Source organism: Coenobita brevimanus, chromosome 100 (genome assembly GCF_032717465.1).
Source record: "Coenobita brevimanus isolate Jiangsu-jjx chromosome 100, ASM3271746v2, whole genome shotgun sequence".
Taxonomy (NCBI): Eukaryota; Metazoa; Arthropoda; class Malacostraca; order Decapoda; family Coenobitidae; genus Coenobita; species Coenobita brevimanus.
The window spans coordinates 6,514,154-6,535,161 of record NC_137053.1 but is presented as its reverse complement, the minus strand read 5'-3'; the positions used below and the strand labels follow the sequence as shown (position 1 = coordinate 6,535,161).

At 41.7% G+C, this 21,008-nt stretch overlaps 1 protein-coding gene across 2 annotated transcripts; it reads left to right on the top strand.

The window, feature by feature from the left end:
- Positions 1-867: 867 nt before the first annotated feature.
- LOC145414567 (uncharacterized) lies at positions 868-20,199 on the top strand. Of its 2 annotated transcripts, XM_080284085.1 has the most exons (3): positions 868-973; positions 1,742-1,870; positions 5,105-6,016. In XM_080284085.1, exons 1-3 carry the CDS (start codon positions 966-968, stop codon positions 5,598-5,600), a joined length of 633 nt encoding a protein of 210 aa, XP_080140211.1. In that variant the 5' UTR covers positions 868-965; the 3' UTR covers positions 5,601-6,016. The 2 variants fall into 2 exon arrangements, 1 of the variants encoding a protein (XP_080140211.1); XR_013899910.1 differs by lacking the exons at positions 1,742-1,870; positions 5,105-6,016 and adding an exon at positions 20,083-20,199 and having other exon boundaries at positions 874-973.
- Positions 20,200-21,008: the final 809 nt, after the last annotated feature.

Sequence of the window (21,008 nt, the reverse complement as noted above, 5' to 3'; positions counted from 1 at the left end):
TGATGAGGAGAAGAGGAAGTGCAAAGTATGTGAACAACCCAACAAACACACTTTGAAGCATTATCTATTGGAATGTCCACTCATACGTGAATACAGGAATACTCAGTTTATGACAATAGAGAGTCAGGCAAAATTTATGTTAGAAAATGATATTGTCAGAAAAATACTGAGGAAGTATAAATTATTTGCTTCTCCTCAGTAACACAACAATTGCCCCCAAAATACACTTAGCCTAATATAACTGTTATAAAATTTTTCAACATAAGAACTTATGTCATACATGTGTGATCAGTTCGTCCAACTCTCTCACCCTATGCATACTGATAATATAAAATGAGTTATATTTATGTTGATATACTGTTGTAAGACTTTTGTAATGCAGATAGGGATGCATCTCGCTGAGATACTGCCTTCCTTTTGGATACCCCTTTTAAATTCTTTGTATGATGCTGTATCTATGTATTTTTTTGACGCTGCCCCTTCATAGGATGAAGTGTGGGGTGTCCAATAAACTAGCCCCATTGGGGTCAAATCAATCTCTCTCTCTCTCTCTCCAACATTCCTTTTCCTCCTCCTCCCCCCCCCGCAACCCCTATATCTGGATTCTCAACATCGATCGTTGCAGACTGTATTCTAGGGGAAGACTGCATCTGAGTAAAGACAGCAAAACAGAAAATGGTTAAACAAAACTACTGACTCTGATGTAGACGCCAAGATAATATGACAGCGTGATAGCCTGCAACATAAGAATACCTAGACGAACTACCCAAGCTTGAAGGACATGATTGACGTCAAAACAAGTCATGTGCATCGTTCATATTGTCTTCGTGTGTCTGGAGGAGCTGTGAGGAGAGTCAGAAGGAGCAGGAAGACGACAGGGTAAGGTTTCGTGAAGAACGTGCCTGGTGTTGTCGGTCTCAACTTTCTTGCTGGTAATTCATCTCCCTGCATTCTCCCAACAAGGCATGATGAGGTGAGTGTGGGACGATTCTGAACCCTGGTGCACATTTAGGAACACAAGTATTATAAGAAAGAATGCTTTTTAGTGCACTTACGTCTTGAGCATTAAAATACATCTAAATAAATATACTGCATATGAGAACAGGAGTTATTTTGGAATAGAGCTATTTTGAACTTAGTATTTTTGAGCATTCGAGTACTTGTCATTAAGGTGATCTTGAGAGCCAGATCATTTTTATTTAATGATTTTATGAGCAGTAGAATGTATATAAACTTACGATCATTATAATTCTCATCTTTTAGAACTTCTCATATATCTCTCTACTGCAAGACGCCTTACTCTTATTCCAGCTCACACCGACCTCATTTTGATACTTCTTCACCCCATACCCTCACCTAATCCTCGGTCTTCCCCTCCACCTCTCCTCCACTTCACTCACATACCTGCTCCTAGTCAGTCTCTCATTCTCCATTCATTCCACCTGATCAAACCATCTTAGGATACTTCTAACGCTTCTCATCACATCCACGTCAACATCACAACCATCCGATATTGCCCAATTTTTTGTCCAACCATCATTTTAATTCCACACATTCCTCTCGGAAAACCAATTCCCGCTCCTCCCACTCTTGACTTGTGTCCCTCCAGAAAACCCCCAAGCTTCACTTTCATCCGTTTTAGTAGGAATCACCATTCTGTCGCGCATCATTTACCGTCATGCTCACTTAAATATACTTAAATGTTATGCTTCGTACATCTTGCTATCTCTGACAACACTAGGGCAGCACTGCTATTGGTGGTATTTGGACTGGCTGTCTTGGGGTATGGGGAGGCCCTTAGTCTGTCTCGCAATCAACGCTCTGCGAACTCCTACTACCTGAACAAGACACGAGCCAAGTTTGGTTTAAGGTGAGTCAATATCCAGTTGAACTTTATCAGTTAGTTATTATCTAGAAGGCGTTAATTAAGTCAATACACATCCATATGTTAACAACGCCACCCTGCGCAATTCCATCCACTTCTCACAGTATCATTCACAGGGATCACTGCTTCAGTCATAGGATTATGTTTTGGCACACCTGATGGTTGTTTTGTCAGTCACTACCGACTAAGGAAACAAAAACTCCATTATTTTTACTGCCTGTAAAAAATCCTTCTTTGTTAGAACAAGCTTGATTAAACTAATGCAGGAAAGGCTTGGTTTAATCACGCTTGTTCTAATGATGTCCGCAACAAGGAGAAGGGCCTATAAAAGGTACCAATGCCAACCCACCCCTGAATCACATCTACCTTATGTTTGTGCCCGGAATCGTGCTGAGTCTGTTCTTCACTCTGCTGAAAATAATTTCATCCGTGCTAAATGCTCTCATCTCTCCAACTCGAATTCTTCCCGCTCCTTCTGGCACCTTGTCAAAAAACCTTTCTAACAACTTTGCCTCATCATTCTTCCCTCCTCTCTTCTACTCTGATAGCTCTGTAGCTATTTCTTCTACTGATAAAGCAGATTTCTTTGCTCAGACTTTCTCCTCCAATTCCACCTTAGACGATTCCGGTGCTGTTCCTCCATCACTGTCCCCCTCTGACTTCCTCATGGCTGACATTAAAATTTCTTCAGCTGATGTATTTTATGCCATCACTGGCCTTAATACTTGCAAGGCATATGGGCCTGATGGAGTCCGTCCTGTTGTCCTCAAGAACTGTGCTTCTGTGCTTACACCCTGCCTAGGTAAACTCTTTCGCCTTTGTCTTTCAACTTGTACCTTTCCTTCTTGCTGGAAGTTTGCTCTCATTCAATAAGTCCCAAAGAAGGGTGACCAAGTTTTCGAGTCAAATCTTAACAGAAAAATTTTAAACCATTATTCCTATCACAACCTTCTTTCTGATCGTCAGTATGGGTTCCGTCAGGGACACTCCACTGGTGATCTTCTCACCTACCTTTCAGACTCCTGGTCATCCTCCTTTCTGGACTTTGGCGAAAGCTTTGCCATTGCACTTGACATCTCTAAGGCTTTCGATCGAGTCTAGCATAATTCTTTTATTTCCAAACAACTCTCTTTCGGTTTCTATCCTTCTATCTGCTCCTTCATCTTTAGCTTCCTTTCTGGACGCTCTATAGCCGCTGTTGTAGACGGCCATCGTTCTTCTCCTTGATCTATCAACAGTGGTGTTCCTCGGAGCTCTCTCCTATCACCAACTCTCTTCCTTTTATTCATCAGTGACCTTCTAAGCTGTACATCTAACCCTATCCACTCGTACGCTGATGATTCCACCTATCACTTTTCCATTCGGTTTTCGCAACGTCCATCTCAGCAGTTACTTCAACAAACAAGGGATGAGGCTATGGCACACCTAATGTCTCACTTGGCTCGTATCTCTGACTGGGGTAAAAATAATCTTGTTTTTAATGTATCAGAAACTCAGTTTTAACACTTACCAACCCGACCTAATCTTCCACATGAGTACCCACTAATGTTTAATAACATCCAGCTCAAACCTGCATCATCCTTGAACATGCCTGGGGTTTCATTCACTCGGGACTTATCTTGAAAAGATCATATTGCATCTCTTGTCAAATCTGTTTCCAAGAGATTGGGTGTGCTAAGCCGACTCCATACCTTCTTTAACCCTGCACAGTTTTTAACATTAATGTATACACGGGTTTTATTCACCCCTGTTTAGAGTACAACTCTCATGTGTGGGGAGGCTCCCCACATACAGTTCTTCTCAACTGAGTGGATTCAAAGGCTGTTCGTCTCATTAACTCTCTTCCTCTTACTGACTCCCTTCAACCTCTGTCTCTTCACACACTGTTGCATCTTTATCTCTTTTCTATCGCTACTTCAATGGTCACTGCTCCTCTGTGTCTGCTTGCATCCCTCCACCTTTACGACGGGTGCGTAGCGCCCGTGTAGCAACAAACTCTCATCCCATTTCTGTCCAACTCTCTAATGCAAGAGTTAACCGTTACTCCCAGTCCTCCATTTATGATTCAGGTCAACTCTGGAATTGTCTCCCTCTGTCTGTATTTCCTACTTCCTATGATCTCCAGTCTTTCTAACGCAGTGTGTCCAGACATCTCGAAATGAACGGATCTTGGATTTGGCTCTCTTTTGTATTGTTTTCGTTTTTTTTCTTGGAAGGAGCGGTTTGTGGGCTCCTGGCCTTTGGTTCCTTCTTTCTTGCATAAAACACACACACACACACACACACACACACACACACACACACGCACACACACACACACACACACACACACACACACACACACACACACATTCTTCGCTAAGGAAAACACTACACCAGTCATACAACCTGAACTCACGGATGTAAAAATATAACAAAACAAGTGGTGGAGAACTCAAGACGGTGCAACACTCACCCTCAACATTTGATATAAGGGACGGACAGTTTACTTGTCCATGTGACCTTGGCATTAAACTAATTGTACTTAATAACATTATTTCATCCCTGCCTGACCCCTGACCGTTCCCTCAAGTTTGGTCGAAATTGTATCAAAACTGTCTTAGTTAACCTTGCCCTGTGACCTTCACGTCTGACTTACTGCTCTCAGCGTTAAGTCACTTCATCCTTGGCTGACCCTCATCCTTCCACATAGTATGGTCCTGAGTGAATCAAAGTCATCTGAGCTATAGGATCGAGCACCAGACTTTGACCTATGCCCTTATCCTCTTACTGACATATCTCATATGCAAATCACCTATTCTTTCCTGACCCTCAACTCTTCCTCCAAGTTTGGTCTGTATCGGATCAGCATTGTGTTAGCTGACCTTGATTACCTCCGCCAACGAAGCTGGAGGAGGTTAAGTTTTCACCTATGTTTGTCTGTTTGTTTGTCCACACGATATCTCCAAAAGTTCTCAATGAATTTCAATGAATTTTGTGGAAGGGTGGGCCATGGGCCAAGAAAGAATTGACTAAATCTGGGGGTGGATCCGGATCCTGCAATGGCATTGGCGGAGGTATGCGCTTTCTGAGTGCTTACTAGTTTTGAAAGCAATTGGTCAAGGGCCAAGTTCACATGGCAAAGGTCGAATGTTTATACCAACAGCCACGTGGAGAAGCGCGGGTAATGTATTCCCTGAGTGTTCGTCCTTCTTCTTTATGCAATTCTTTTCATTCCAGGCAAACTGAGGATGGTGGTGCTGGTGAGGAAGGGGATGGAGCTAACGAAGGTGAAGGAGAGGGTGGAGATAATGGCGGTGAGGAAGAAGGTGCAGAGACTGGCGCTGGGGAAGAAAGTGGCACTAAGGAAGAAAGTCGCGCTAAGGAAGAAGGCGCAGATATGGGTGCTGAGGGAGAAGGTGAAGGTATGGGCTCTGAGGGAGAAGAGGCAGATACGGGTGCTGAGGGAGAAACTGCAGATAATGGGGCTGAGGAAGGTGAAGATAATGCCGAGGGGGAAGAAGGTGAAGATAATGCCGAGGGGGAAGAAGGTGAAGATAATGCCGAGGGGGAAGAAAGTGTAGGTTATAGCACTGGGGGACAAGGAACATATTATGGCGCTGGGGGACAAGGTACATATGGCACTGGGGGACAAGGTGCACATTATGGCACTGGGAGACATGGTGTAAATTATGGCGCTGGGGGTGCAGGTTATGGCGATAGGAGAACCTGGTGAAGATTATAACCAAGAGGAAGATATGAACAGCAGCAGCAGTGATGGAGATTCAAGCGGCTGGAAATAAGAGGATAAAACCATAAGATGACACAGAATGCTTGTTGCACCTTGATCTTTTGAGTACGCACTGCTTCTAAGGCCACTGCAATATTACACGCAATACAGCCTGTAACCATGAACAGATGATTAGTTAAATATTTCCTTCAATTTTTTTACTTTCCTACGTGTCAGCATGTGGGTTGGCGGAGGGCTAGTACCCCTCCCCGTAAAACAACTAACTCAAAGGACAAATGGCCACCCTTTACGGGATTTAGGCGTCTGGATATAGATAGATACTCGTAGATAGAAATGAACTGTTTTATGATAGCACTTCTGATTCAAACCACTTCAGACTTTAGAAAATGTCATTAGGCTGCTGTAAACATAATGAGAGAACAATATAAATGAAATGCATCGAATGGTCTTTTATTTTCCTTTTGAATAAAGAATGTAAATGCAAACAACTCTGTCTAGAAAGAAAAATCTGTCAGTTTTAAAGTGGAAATAACAGTGTAATTATTTGACATTAATCTGTCAAATATAATTATATATTCATCTGTGTAAATCTGAGTAAGAAAAAAAAATCCAAACAAACCAATTCAAGGCCTTGGCTATAATTTTTTTCATTAAAATTTATATCATTTCTTAGGACTGCAGTCTGTCGTGTGATGTATGATTTGTATTTTTTTCGGTAGTAATTAAAGTTGTTTTGCAGTAATGATTCCAAATATACTCCATCTTCAGTTTCTCGTGTAATGTCATTTTGTTACTGATTTTTATTTTTTTAATTCTGTGGTTGTTTTCTACTAGTGTGGCTCCCTTTCTCTCTCTCTCTCTCTCTCTCTCTCTCTCTCTCTCTCTCTCAAACGTTCCTCCTTCTCCTCGTCCTCTGCTCCTCTTCTTAGGCAAAGTCGATCGTTTAAGGTGCTATTCTAGGGGAAGTTTGGGTTTTAGAATAAAATAATTATTAATGGACCTTGCACAGTCGACAGGTAATAATATGGCTTCTGTCTTTCAATCTTTATCCTTCCCTTTTCACTCTCTCCCTCTACCTCTCCGGCTACTTACCCCCCCCCCTTACCTCCCCATCCTCCACTGCCTTCCTCCCCCTCCCCAGCTCATATCATCCCTCCCGCTCCCATCCCATCCCCTCTCGTCCCCTCTCTCCACTGCCTCCCTACCCCTCCCCAACTCATATCCTTCCTCTCCCTCCCCTCTCATCCCGTCCCTCCCCTTCCCCTCTCCTCACTCTGCTTCTTCCTCCCCTCTCTTCTCCTATCCCCACTGCCATTCCTCCCCACCCGTACCACCCCATCCCCCACTAACATCCTCCTTCCCCCTCCCCCTCCCCCTCCCCCACCCCTCACCCTCTCCCTCACCCTCACCCTCACCCTACTCGCATTCTTCTCACACTATAATTTGCTTTGAAGGCGAGCTCTCTGAAAGAACATTATTTTTCTCTTTTCACTTATCAATGTTCCTAAACTTTCAAAAATATTACATCAGTCCCACTCACGCCACTCTACCGGAGCAAATTTCATGACACACACACACACACACACACACACACACACACACACACACACATGCAAGATTATCAGAAAATGAGTGAAGGTGTGAGAAAGTGGGTATGTGTGAAAGTGAATGTGAGAAGATAGGAGAGCGAGAGAGAAAAAGAGAGAGACAAAGAGAGACTGGGAAAAGAATGAGAGAATGCTTGAGTGTCAGAAAGTGTGTAAGTGTGCTTGAGAGTGTGGGTAGGAGAATAAGTAAAAGAATGTGAGATTTAGGGGAGAGAGAGAGAGAGAGAGAGAGAGAAAATCCGCCTATCTAAAGCATGAAAATATCCGCTACGCTACTATGCGCAAAACTAATGGTGCTTTTCTGTTCACCCACGAGAGAGAGAGAGACAGAGAGAGAGACAGAGAGAGAGAGAGAGAGAGAGAGAGAGAGAGAAAGAGAAGGAATCTAGGCTAGTGGTACAAACACCATCACCACTCCGTTCACTAATGAGTCTGGCTGGTCCTGATCCTGTGAACACACACACACACACACACACACACACACACACACACAATTTCTCATATATATACTGTACTAGTGGTACCTTTAAATCAAAAATTGGGTGGTTCAGCCGTAAGGGGCGGAACAGCAAGGCTTTCCAGCTATTGCCCTGACATTCCTTTCTTGTGTAATAGTGAACATATCGATGGGTCTGCGAAGATTACTGTGTAGGCTATTCTAAGGCAAGTTAGGCTTTACTCATGAAAAGAAGGTGAAGGTCAAAGAACTTCCTTTCTCTCTAAACCGACAGTTGTTATCTGCTTAATGACCTTTGCGTAGTTGAGACACAAATCTACTGTTTCTGCCAACATAACAATCGGTGTCACTGGCTAATTTCCCTCCTCACTGAAAGGATTCCTTCTTCTGCTTCTCTAGGAATCTAATTGCAAGTGAATGCCATTAACGGTTATCAATGACATAACTTCTTAACCAGCCACGACCTGGCTGCCGGATCAAGTTGGAGTGTTCAAAGCCTGCAGGACCTGGGCTATTCAGTCATGTCTTGTGACCTTCATTTTTGACCTTGTGACTGCAAGGACCGTGTTGCTGAGCTATACAGTTTGAGAAAGTATGATACCGAGTATCTCTTCTCTCTGTATAGCTAACATGGTTACCGTATGTCATCCCTTTGGAGAAAACTGAATCTGAAAAGCTGCATCTAATTCACCCTTACTAGGACAATTTAGGAATCAGAAAAATAAATAACGTTGCTACATTATTTAGTGTTAAAGTGGTTTTTCCCTTATCATCAGGTTTCGCCCACGGACTATTTCATAATCCCTGAGATTTCCGTTCCTGTTGCTGTTGACACTGCTGCCGCCTCTAACAGAGTATTTTGTTCAGAAGGGATGATCTTATCCTGCCTAATACTTTGCAATAATCTGTAAACGCTCATCATTGTGTGGTGACAAAAATATTCTACCAATCTGTTACAGTATTCATCAAAGGAAGTAAACTTCTCCAAGAACCTACACCGTATGAGAGATCCCACCCGGAAGTAACCATCATCGAATCGGCTCTGAAGATAGGTGATTTTAGCACTCTGTCCAAAGTCCTTTGTTTGTAACTGCAAACTGGATATTACTGTATGGTGTATTGGTGGTATGATATGAACGGCATTCAGCTGATTGAACTATTTCTCGCTAAGAAGTCATTCCATTTCTCAGACAAGTAAGACTGTCGTCCGAGGTTTCAATCTTGGTCAGTTTTGTTTCATCTCCAGAAGTATGTGTATTTAACTTCAGATAAATTAATCATCTTAATTAAAGTAAGGAAATGTTAATAAGAAATGAGCTGGAAAAAAAAATACGTTCAAGGAAATTATTGCGTAAATAAAAATGAAAAGATTTTTTCTTTTTTAACTAAAATAAATTATGTGCAATAGTTAACAAAGGAGGGTCTTTATGTTTTTAATATTTACAAATGAAGTGTTCATATGGATGGATTTAATAAATGAAAATTGAGAGTATGAACAATAATCTGGGGAAGTTGTTTTAAGTACAAAATCGTATAACAAGAGGGGAAAAATATAATGTATTAAGATTACTGATTCGGAGATAATAGAGGGAACTTTTTACTGAATGGTTCTGCCTCAACACCAATTTATACAGCATATGGCGTGGGGTGTGATGTGGCCTGGCATTGATGGCTGGTGGGAGGTGACGAGGGCGAGTTGCATGTCACTGGGTCACTGGAGGTTTGACAGTCAGCTGGATCGTGGGCGGAATGAAGGCTTAATGACAGACAGGCTTGGTGACGGGCAGGCTTGGTGACGGGTAGGCTTGGTGACGGGCAGGTTTGGTGATGGGCAGGCTTGGTGATAGACTGGCTCGGTGACTGACAGGTTAGATGACTGAGAGGCTCGATGATAGACAGGTTCTGTGAAAGACTGGCTGAATGACAGACAGGTTCTATGACAGCCAGCGTTGGCGACAGATGGCAGACAGTTGGTTTACAGACTACTGGATTTGACGGTAGACAGAGTTGAAATAAGGGATGTTCTTGACCTCGGTGCCACCAAAATGCGAAATGTGGGCCAGCAGATTTACCATTAGGACTTAAGGTTATTCTTAAAGACTCCACATTGCTACTGGGTGCCTTACTGGGAGCTTAGTTGTTACACCCACGGAGTATAGTTAATCTCTCACTCTCATACAGTCTTTCAGGGTAAAGGTATAGAGTTTCCTTTGTGTCTGGTGCCCAGTGTCATGACTATACTGTGTACACAAAGAACAGTCTCGTCAGCAGATCTGGCAAGAAGACTGCTGACCACTGCCGATTCATGACATTCTGCCGCGACTGATTATGATGGTAAAGCAACAAACATCCGCTCACTTACATACGAACTCTCATTACTTCATTCTTCCGTGACTCTTGAACAATACCATCAACTGTTGTCCGAACTGGATCAAAACTATAAAAGTTAACCTTGTTCTGGGACCCTGACTTTCGACCTATTGTTCCAAAAAATAATAAAATAATAATAATAATAAAAATAATAATAATAATAATTCTTGTCTAACTAAACCCTCCCACCAAGTCTGGTCCAAACTGAATCAAAATTGACTTAATGAGCCGAACATTTAAACCTGCCCACTGACCTTTCCCTTTGTCCGATTGTTCTAAAATATTACCACCTTCCCCCTTTCTTGACCCTCTATCCTTCCACAAAGTTAGTCTACATCGTATCGTAGCTGGCCTAGTTGACCCTGAGCTTCACCTAAACCTTTTCCGATCACAATTTTATCATCTGATCCTCTGTTGGTTCTTAATAATTATACCAAGCTTGGTGTTATTCCACTGAACACTTCTCCACAATCATGTTACCAAACAGAGAAAAAAAGCCAACTAAACCAAACACTTAACCGCCTCGCACTACGCACGAAGGCGTAATAAACCACTGACCTATACCTAAAACAATATGATGACGATGATGATGATGATGATAATGTGTGTGTGTGTGTGTGTGTGTGTGTGTGTGTGTGTGTGTGTGTGTGTGTGTGTGTGTGTGTGTGTGTGTGTGTGTGCCCGCGTAAATAAATAAGAGTTAAACTTGGTAAAAAGTATATAACCACAAAATAATGGCAGTATTAGGTGATTTTCTCATAACATTTTGGGGCTGTAACATAACAAAGTAAGGATAAACACGTCATCTTATCGTTCATGCATTTCATCATTAGCTGTTCGGACCAGGATGTACTACAGGTGCAAAAACAGAAAGAAAAAAGTCTAAAATCATGAGTCGGACAGGTTTTCTCTTATCTAGATTGTGGGTCGTAGTCCTCTCCCAGCCCAAAAAAGTAATATAATAGGAAACACTGATTTTTTATATACAAACAGACAGGTAGATAATTAGATGGATAAACAGATAGACAGTCAGATATATACCAAAACATGCAAACAAATAGGAAAAGTAATGGAATGAATGGTAGATATACAAAGATAAATAGCTTGATAGACAAATAGACAGGTATAAATATGTTTGCCTTGTCTCTCTCTCTCTCTCTCTCTCTCTCTCTCTCTCTCTCTCTCTCTCTCTCTCTCTCTCTCTCTCACACACACACACACACACACACACACACACACACACACACATCGCCTCTTTCACTCCCTCACCCTCTTTCCAATATTCCTCTCATTGCTAATTCCTCTTTCCCTCTCCTTCCCCTTATGTCTACCTCTCGTTTTCCTTTCCCTCTATCCGTTTTCCAAAGACACAGTGTTACACGGGAAACTAAGGCGAAATTCCACGTCACTGTCTCTTTCAAATAACAGGACTTTAGACCATTATATCCCGCACTAGTTTCTAGTTTATCACCCTGCTACGTGACGATTTTATTTAGCTAAGAGGACACGTTTCATAGGAATTATCACCTTCACTTTTTCATACGATATTCTTGCTCTCACCAGACCATTTCGTTTTGCTTAGGAGAGATCTAACGAAATAGGGGAATTGAGAAGGTCCGTATGATTCTTTTTGCCCCTTGTATGTATCAATGAATCTCTCTCGCTCTCATGTACCCTTCCTACTTGGCCCTCAGCAACAACGTTCCCTGGAGTGTTGGGGCTTGTACTGAATAATAAATAAAAGATCTAAATGAGAAAATAGACATACTGTAGCTTCATTTTACACCCTTAAAAGCAATGGGGCTCTTGGAGGTTGAGTAAAATCGTCCGGTGATGGCAGTATTAAAAAAAAGTCCTCAAATTGAAGGGGTTATGTATAGCTAAACGTAACCCCACTGGATTCAATGGTTTATCAGTGCGTGGGGAAAAAATCGTCTGGAGAGAACGAGAATTATATAAGAAAAAAAAAGTCACACTAGTTTCCTTTTCCGCTCCTGATTTTGCTGCCTGGCTCTCTTTGATTATATTCCTTTAGTCTCTCTCTCTCTCTCTCTCTCTCTCTCTCGTGTCTGTATGGAGAGGGGAGGGGTGGCTCGTAGGTTTGAGATAAATTTCTAACACAGCACTTATTTTGGAGAAGTTTGCTCTTCTGATGTTCTAGACGCCCCTATATATTTTTTGACCAGCACAATGTTGTTTGGTTTGACTGAGAAAAATATGCCAAAAACTTGTGCAATGCCTCACCAAACATGCAGGATCATCTAGGCACAGCAGCTTTGTTTGTTTGTTTGTTTATTGTTTATTCTTTCTTTACCAACACTCTGCAGAATGTTGTCACTAAAGGCCAAATAGAAAAGAAAAAAAAATAAAGAAATGTGAGATGCATCTGAGCAAAGTGATACATGGTGGAAGAAAAATCGTTGACAACAGAGCAATGATACTTCTTCTGCACCCTACAGAGAAGAGCAATTACGATGACTGCCAAGAAGCACAGAAAAGCTCAAACTCAACCAAAAGGCCAGGTCACACAGAGATAACGAAAAACTCTGTGGACTAAGAAAGATGAGAGCATTGGATAGGGCCAAACAGTGAGGCTGGACCACACCAATAAATTCTACGTGTATTACAACCCAGCCCCCAAATATTCGAAAGGTCATTTTATTCACTCTAGGTATGATTTACGCCATAATACAGGAGACAAGTCCAACTCAGAAGTACCGAATGCTAAACCACAGGTGGTGAATAGCCTGCATTTCTACATAAGGCTGTCCGTGCTTTAAACAACATACAACTTTTTTTCTTTCTCTAAATCAGGGGTTCTTAACCTGGGGTCCATGGACCCCCAAGGGGTCCATGGATGGGCTTCAGGGGGTCCGTGAAGGTCAGAAAAATTTAGAACAATTTTACGATATTGAATGATGCCATTTGGCATCATTAGCTAAAAAAAAAAAAAAATCGAAGTCTTGAAGAATTCTGGTGTTCGTTGACACAAGCCTACCCTCATCTGGCACAGCGAGCTATGGGTTCTCTGATTCCGTCATCTACATACCTTTGTGAGTCAGGGTTTTCAGCGCTTGTTTCTATCAAAACAAAAAGTCGAAATCAACTGGATGTCAACGATGACATGCGTGTTTCCTTGTCAAAGACCACTCCACAATTTCATCTTCTCATTCAAGCCAAACAACAACAGCCCTCTCGTTGAAATGAACTTTTGAGCAGAATTAATGTTTTGTTTTGTTTAATTTGCACAAGTAGGATGTGTTTAATTTTTTCATCGAGTGGCCATTAGGTTTTTGCATGAAAAAGAGTGAGAAACATAATTCTTTGTAAAGACTGTTTTATACTTTGTGTATGTCATACACTGCTTGAGGTTGTTTTCAATAAAATATATTCATTGCATGCAAAATGCTGTGATTATGTGCTTACGTGCATTTTTGTAGGGAAGGGGTCCATAGCTTTCACCAGGTTCTCGAAGGGGTCCGTGACTCAAAAAAGTTTAAGAACTATCTATCTATCTATCTATATACCTAGGCTGCTTCCCCCAAGGAAAGGGAGGTAGCCGAGACAGGACGACTCACTCTCCATTTACTCATCCATTCAAACACATTCATTCGCATCTTAGCCCCAAAGGGGAGAACGGACAGATCCTCACCGCACCACACCGCACAAGGGTCAACTGGGCAATGCAATCAGTGACATCCGCAGCAGGGCCCGACAGCAGAACTGGTTTACCCCTGCCACATCATAACAGACCCATCCCCTTACCCGCACCTGACCTGACTAGCTGATCAGACCAAATGCGGGAGAATATCCCCTCAGGGCTGCGTCATCACTTATTCATTCACAATTTCTCTCCATTTATTTCTGTCACGCACAGCCACTCTTCCTTGCTCAACAGACATCCCTCTCGCATCCAGTGCTCTCTTCACACTGTCCATCCATCCTATTCGTGGTCTTCCTCTCAGCCTTACACCTCTCACATCAGATCTAGTTATCTTTTTCACCAATCGCTCATTATCCATTCTCTCCATATGCCCAAACCATTGCAACACCCTCTGCTCAACTTTACCAGCCATCTCGCGAACAACTCCAGTTCTCCTTCGCACTTCATCATTTCGCACCCGATCCATACGCGTCACTCCACACATACTCCTCAGACATCTCATCTCCATTACATTCAAACTTTTCCTCTCTGCTACACCCATATTCCATGTTTCAGACCCATATAATGCAGTCGGTACCACAACACCCTCATACAGCCTTCTCTTTACATCCATTCTAAGCGAACGACATTTAAACACTTTTTTCATTCCTCCCAGCACCTTTCCTACTTCATTTATTCTAAACTTCACTTCTGCATCTATTCTTCCATCCACAGCAACATGTGACCCTAGATATTTAAAACAATCTACCTCCTCAAGCAACTCACCATTCAAAACTATATTCATCCCCCTACCATCTATCAACCTCGTACACTTCATCACTTTACTCTTATTCTCATTTACTTTCAATTTCCTCCTTTCACACACCCTCTTCCAAACTCCTCTACCAACTCTCTCAATCTCTCCTCTGAATCAGCCACCAGTGCAGTATCATCTGCAAACAGCAGCTGCTTCAGATTCCACTCTCCTCCATCAACATTTACCAGACTCAGACCACCTAAAACTCTTGCATTCACCTCCTTACAACACCATCCATGTAAATATTAAACAACCAAGGCGACATCACACATCCCTGTCGCAGCCCCACTCTCACGGGAAACCAATCACTCACAGCATTTCCCACTCTTACACACGCTCTACTATTTACATAAAAACTTTTCACCCCTTTTAGTAACCTACCATCAAGTCCATACAATCTTAAAACAGTCCACAAAGCCTCCCTATCAATTCTATCATACGCTTTCTCTAAATCCATAAATGCCCAAAACACATCCTTGCCTTTCGCTAAATACTTTTCACACACTTGTCTCACAGCAAACACCTGATCAACGCATCCCCTCCCTCTCCTAAAGCCACAATGCTCATCACTAATTACTCCCTCTGTACCCTCTCTAACTCTCATAATTAACACTCTACCATACACCTTACCTACAACACTCAACAGACTTATACCCCTAAAGCTAGTACATTCATACTTATCACCCTTGCCTTTATACAACGGGACCACACAAGCACTTGCCCAGTCAATTGGCACCATACCTTTCTCTAAGCACACATTCAACAATCTTACTAACCAGTCAACAATAGTCACTCCACCACCCTTCAGGCATTCCACAGCACACCCATCCATACCTGCAGCTTTCCCTGCTTTCATCTCCTTTACTGCCTTCTCCACTTCCTCCTTCGTGATCAAAGAATCATTCAACTCTCCCTGCTCTAAATGCTCTTCTGTTATACATCTTAGTGAGAATGTCCGGTCCACACACCCCATCTCCTTCTAAAAATGCTCCTCACAAATCGTTCTCTCAAATCTCTCCCTAACTCCTTCGACAAGCACCCTGCAATATACCTTTCCCACTACACTACAAAGAATACTTCTATGACTGCCTCACACTCCTTTTTTTCCCTTTATACAGGGGAAATGTCATACCTGATTTCAGTACTCTAGCGCTCTATCATCCTTCCAGGACAATTTATAAATTTTCCAGATCCATTCTCTCTCTCTCTCTCTCTCTCTCTCTCTCTCTCTCTCTCTCTCTCTCTCTCTCTCTTTCTCGCTCTCTCTCCGTACTTCAACGTTATGTCATACACAATCCACCAATCGCTGGTGCTCTCCCAATTTTGACTTTCTTCAGAGTTTCACAGACAGATAAATCGTGAGACGAGACAGACATCCTGCAGTTACGAAGACAGACACAAATAAACAATGAACGGAGACAAGAGATACCAAGAAAGATAACAAAAATTACACAAAAATAATTATCGAAAAATACAAATGAATATAATGGACAGGCAAACAGATACGTAGACACTGATACAAGTAAACAGATAGATGAATTCCTAGACAAGTAGATATATGGATGCACACACAACCTGTCATTAAAGGTAGCTTGAAGGACACTATACGTCACTACGACATCACTGTAAGTCGTGTGCATCATTCATGGTTCCTCGGTGGAAGTCATGTGCGACATTAGCAGTTCCTCGAGCGTGTGCGTGGAGGGGGAGACAGGAGGGAAAAAGAGGAAAAATAGGGAGGGAGGAGGAGGAGGAGATCGGAGAGAGGAAGAGGAGAGGGAGGGAGGGAAAAGGAGAAGAGGATGAGGGAGAGATTGAAGGGAAGGAAGAGAGCTACGGTGGTGTGGGTAGATAGTGACGTCGGTCACTGAGCCTCCAGCTACCGGGCCGGCAACTTCTCTCACCGCTCTTTCCCAAGAAGGCAACATGAGGTGAGTGAGAGATACTTTTACCTGCGGCGGGAAGTCAACAGGCCTTTAAGTGATACACCTGGGGAATGATTCTCTCTCTCTCTCTCTCTCTCTCTCTCTCTCTCTCTCTCTCTCTCTCTCTCTCTCTCTCTCTCTCTCTCTCTTCAGGGAAAGTTTGAATGTCTGCTCTTGGAGAGCTCTAAGTGATTTTCTTATGAAATGCAAATTTGCTCAGCTTGAAACTTTGAGTCGATCTGACTTGTCAGCTCTTGCATCAACTAATGTGCTTTTAAACACTGGCTGCAATAGTTTGGCTGCAGGTCTATGAAGAAAGTCTCTTCTTATTCAACTTGTGTGCAGGTTTAGGGACACTGGTGTTTTGGGGGATGAGTGTTTTTTACTTCAGAGCATGAGAGTACTTTTGAATATATTGTTTCGCACAGTTATTCTCAAGTATAAGAATGTTTTTGAAGATAATACTCAGCTAAGAGAGTTCTTTAATTTTAGCAATCCTGAGCAACGTTGGCTATGTAATTAGTCTTGGCGTCACAAGTAATAGGAAACCCTTGTTAGGCAAGCGGTAGTGTCTAAAGTCGTCCGGCTGGCGATAATAATTTTTAACCACTAACATCCACATACTAAGCTTCTTTTAATATGCAGCTGTGTGCAAAGCAGTATTCTTCCACTGGGACTGTATCCTTGAGAACATATAACAATAGATTTCACGAGCTGCAACCCTCAGGGCATAAGTCCGGTGATGTTAGCCAAAGAGTGACAGGATGGAGTGTCTCTTGTGGGAAATGGTAATTTGTTTTAATATCTTTCAACTAAGGCTGGTGCCTCATTGTCTAGTGATTAAAAAAATATATATATAATCTTATATCTAATGACACTTGCTAATGCTAATATATACTTAGTGAAGACTGTAATGGATATTAAACTATTTGAAATCTCTTACTGCCATATCTAAATATTTTATTATGATAATGTTATGATCGGTGATAATATTGTTTCCGCTTGCAGTGAACACACGAATTCAGAGTGTTAAAGTGCTTTGTATTTTCTGCTATAATGAAGCCATCCCCAGACGATTTATTTCGCTAGGAAGACCTCTCGTACTGAAGAAGTTAATGAACACTACAGCCAACCCCTCCTACCTTCGAAACGTCGCTACATAGCTGAATAAAATCGTCTAAGGATATTAAGAAGATACTAATTATACTACATCATTGGACTGAAGAGGCTAAATTTAACTCTATTCATGTCCTTAAATGTTGTTATTATTTCAAAAAAAATCTTTAAAAATCGCCGTCATAAAACCCTCCCGTCTTCCAGTGTTACTCTCTCTTTACATTTTGCTTGTTGTTAGTTTTGTCATTCTTAAATTTTCCCCTTCACAAAATTTTTCCGCCCACAAATCTGCCATCCCAGTAATGTTTGTTTGTCGTTTATCCATGTTTCAGTCAACCATGTTCCACTTTTGCCATGTCTTAGTCTATTCCATGTGTCAGTCTTACCCACGCTCCAGTCTTACCATGTTCCACTTTTACCATGTTTCAGTCTTAACCATGCCTCAGTTTTAACCATGTTTCAGTCTTAAAATGTTCCACACTTACCATGTTGCATATGTTTCAGTCTTACCATGTATTAGTTTTACCATGTTTCAATTTTACCATGTTCCGCATCTTTCAGTCTTACCATATTTCAGTCTTAACCATATTTCAGTCTTACCATGTTTGTCTTGCCATGTTTCAGTTTTACAGTGTTTCAGTTTTACTAGTACTAAATCTTGTCGGGTTGAAATCTACCATATACTTATTATGTTACTGTCTTTACATCTTCATAACCTGCCTTCTTTAACCCTTAACCATTTCACTCAGATGATGCATTTTCCTATTGGTATAATTCTTCCTACACTTACTTTTTATCTAGCTTAGGAAAGATTTCTAGAACTGGAGGAGTTAGGTACAGTTTCCATTAACCCTTTTACACTGGAGGAGGTCTTTCTCAATTTGAATAAAGTCGTCTGAAGGCCCAAAGACCAAAAAACGAAAAATAACTCATCGAACTGTCTGTCTAAATATCTATAGCCAGGCGCCACAATCCCGTAAGGGGTGGCCTTTTGTCTTTGAGTTAGTTTTACAGGGAGGGGCACTAACCCTCCGCCAGCCCACTTGCTGGCACATAGGGAACACGTATGGGTTGGTTACATAGTTACCATCCAGCGTTGTAAATGGTTTCCTGGCTTACAGGAAACCATTAAGCTTGTCACTCAGTGTAAAGCTACCTGAAATGGAAAGAAGTGTAATAAAAAGTGACAGGAAACTTGGTAGAAACAGGAAAACAGGAGGGCAGACACAGAAAAAGTATGACAAAAGTGAAGGAGGAAGGGGGCGGCACTACATCATGTGAGTGGATGATGGTCGCGACCCTTAACTGAGTGCTTATCATTTTTATTTTTTTCTGTTTTTGCTATTACCAGACAGTTACAAGTTGGGAAGGATTTGTAGTCGTGAAGGGATTGATTAATGCTGAATCTAACTCCTCCGGTTCAACTCTCTCCTGAGCTGAATAAATCCATCTGGAAGGAGTAAGATTAGAAAATAACAAAGGCATCCGGAGTCAGCCTGAGGAAAAAATATACGTCGTCCTCCAAGGTTAATTCAAAGCACGTTTTATTCATTTACTTATTATTATTTATTTATTTTTAAGTTTATTCTGTCAGACGATTATATTCACATAGGATAAGCGGTCTCGGGCTGCACGTGTTACAAAGCAGTCTCAATTTAGGTTAACTGCGATTTTTTTGTTTTTGTTTTTTTCATTTTGCATCTTCAAACCTTACTGCAATATAATGTTAAAGTGCGATTTTTTATATATATATATTTTACTTCTTCAAACCCTACTACATTTAAGTGTAACTCTCGTTTAGTCTTCCAATCATAACACTGTGCATATTTTAACCTGCCTCTTACAGTATATAAAGTCTGTTGTGTTTATATTCTGCTATTTCAGATTTTGAGTCCTTGAAAACTTGTTTCTTTAAATAATGTTTTTTTTTTTTTTTTTTACAAGATGCACATATCCTTTACGTTTGTTGTAAAAAAATGCCATCCTTAAATCTCGTCATCGTTAAATCGTCTTTATAACACTTGTATGTAAAAACTGCTATCTTTATCTCCTGCTATCTTTTTATCTTACTTGCTTTCCATTTTGTCATAAAACACTTCCACCATTATATCTTGCTATTTCTCAAGTTTGCTCTAATTAATTGCTACTCCATTTTAATTATGCTATTTTTAAAGCCTGGTGTCTACAGCTGTTATCTGCTTAAATTTTGTATTATAACACTGTCATAAATTAATCTTGTCTTTAAAATTTCATGTACTACATTGCTATCTCTAATTTTTATTCATCAAATGACGAATACCTTAATCCTGTAACGGGTGACCAAAAACAAGTCGCCTCCACTTCGCTGTCATCCTCTGCCATTTGGCTGCCCTCTCTCCAACTCACAAATCCCCTTCCTCATACATCTCTTCACTCTATCCCTCCACTTCAACCTTGGTCTCCCCCTCCTCTTATCTCCTTCCACCTCGCCCACATACATTCTGTCTTTGAATACAGCTCTCCTCTGAATCTTGCTACTTTTACCCATGTTAGGGTGGCACTGCTGTTGGTGGTGTGTGGACTGGCTGTCTTCGGGTCTGGAGAGGCTCTTAATCTGCCTCTTAGTCAAAGCAATGTGGGCACCCTGGACGAGACACGAGCCAACATCGTGAAGAGGTGAGTCAGTATCCAGATGTTTGTGGAAGTTTCTCATTATTAAGGCCGGCAATATGCAGATAACATTATTAGACCTGTTACTTTACTGTTGACTCCACCCCTCACGTCAGACACATTTCTCTCAACGTCCATTACAACAGCCATGCAAAACTCACAGTATGAGGCTTTGGCAAACCCTATTATTAATATGTGTCATTACTGAAAGGGAAGCAAAGACATCTTGTTGCCGGGACAGCCAAACTGGATAATGTTACTGATTCCGACCCCGCCGAAGCCAACACGTGCGGGGCAAGAGCTTATAACACGGATAAACATCCGAGGTGGTCTTCCCATTGACCCCTTAGCCTACCTGACACACCCATTAATCTCGACTTAGGATCGGCTGGCGACGGCTTAAGGAAATAAGGAAACAGAAGTGAAAATGAAGAAAAGGAAAAAACAGCTATACATCGAGAGTGTCGCCAGTCGCTGAAAGTGGTATATAAGCTGTTAAAAGTACACCCATGAGAAGATCAGAGCAAAAACATAAGAAGTATGACCAACCGCAGAGAAGACTTGGAGACGGTGGGAGACGAGGGAAATCGCAGAAAAGGGAAGAAACAGGGAGTGAAAGCAGGCGATGAGAGTGAAATATGCGACGGTTCTTGAGACCTTTTATCGTTGGTCTGACTCTTGTTAAGTACCAAGGATCCTTTGTGGGGCGTGGAGTGAAGAAGCGGGCGTTATGAAAGAGTGTACTGCTTAAGTGAATAATTAATATAATTAGTTTTAGTAAGAGGTCACGAATGGAAAGGGGCTGTGAT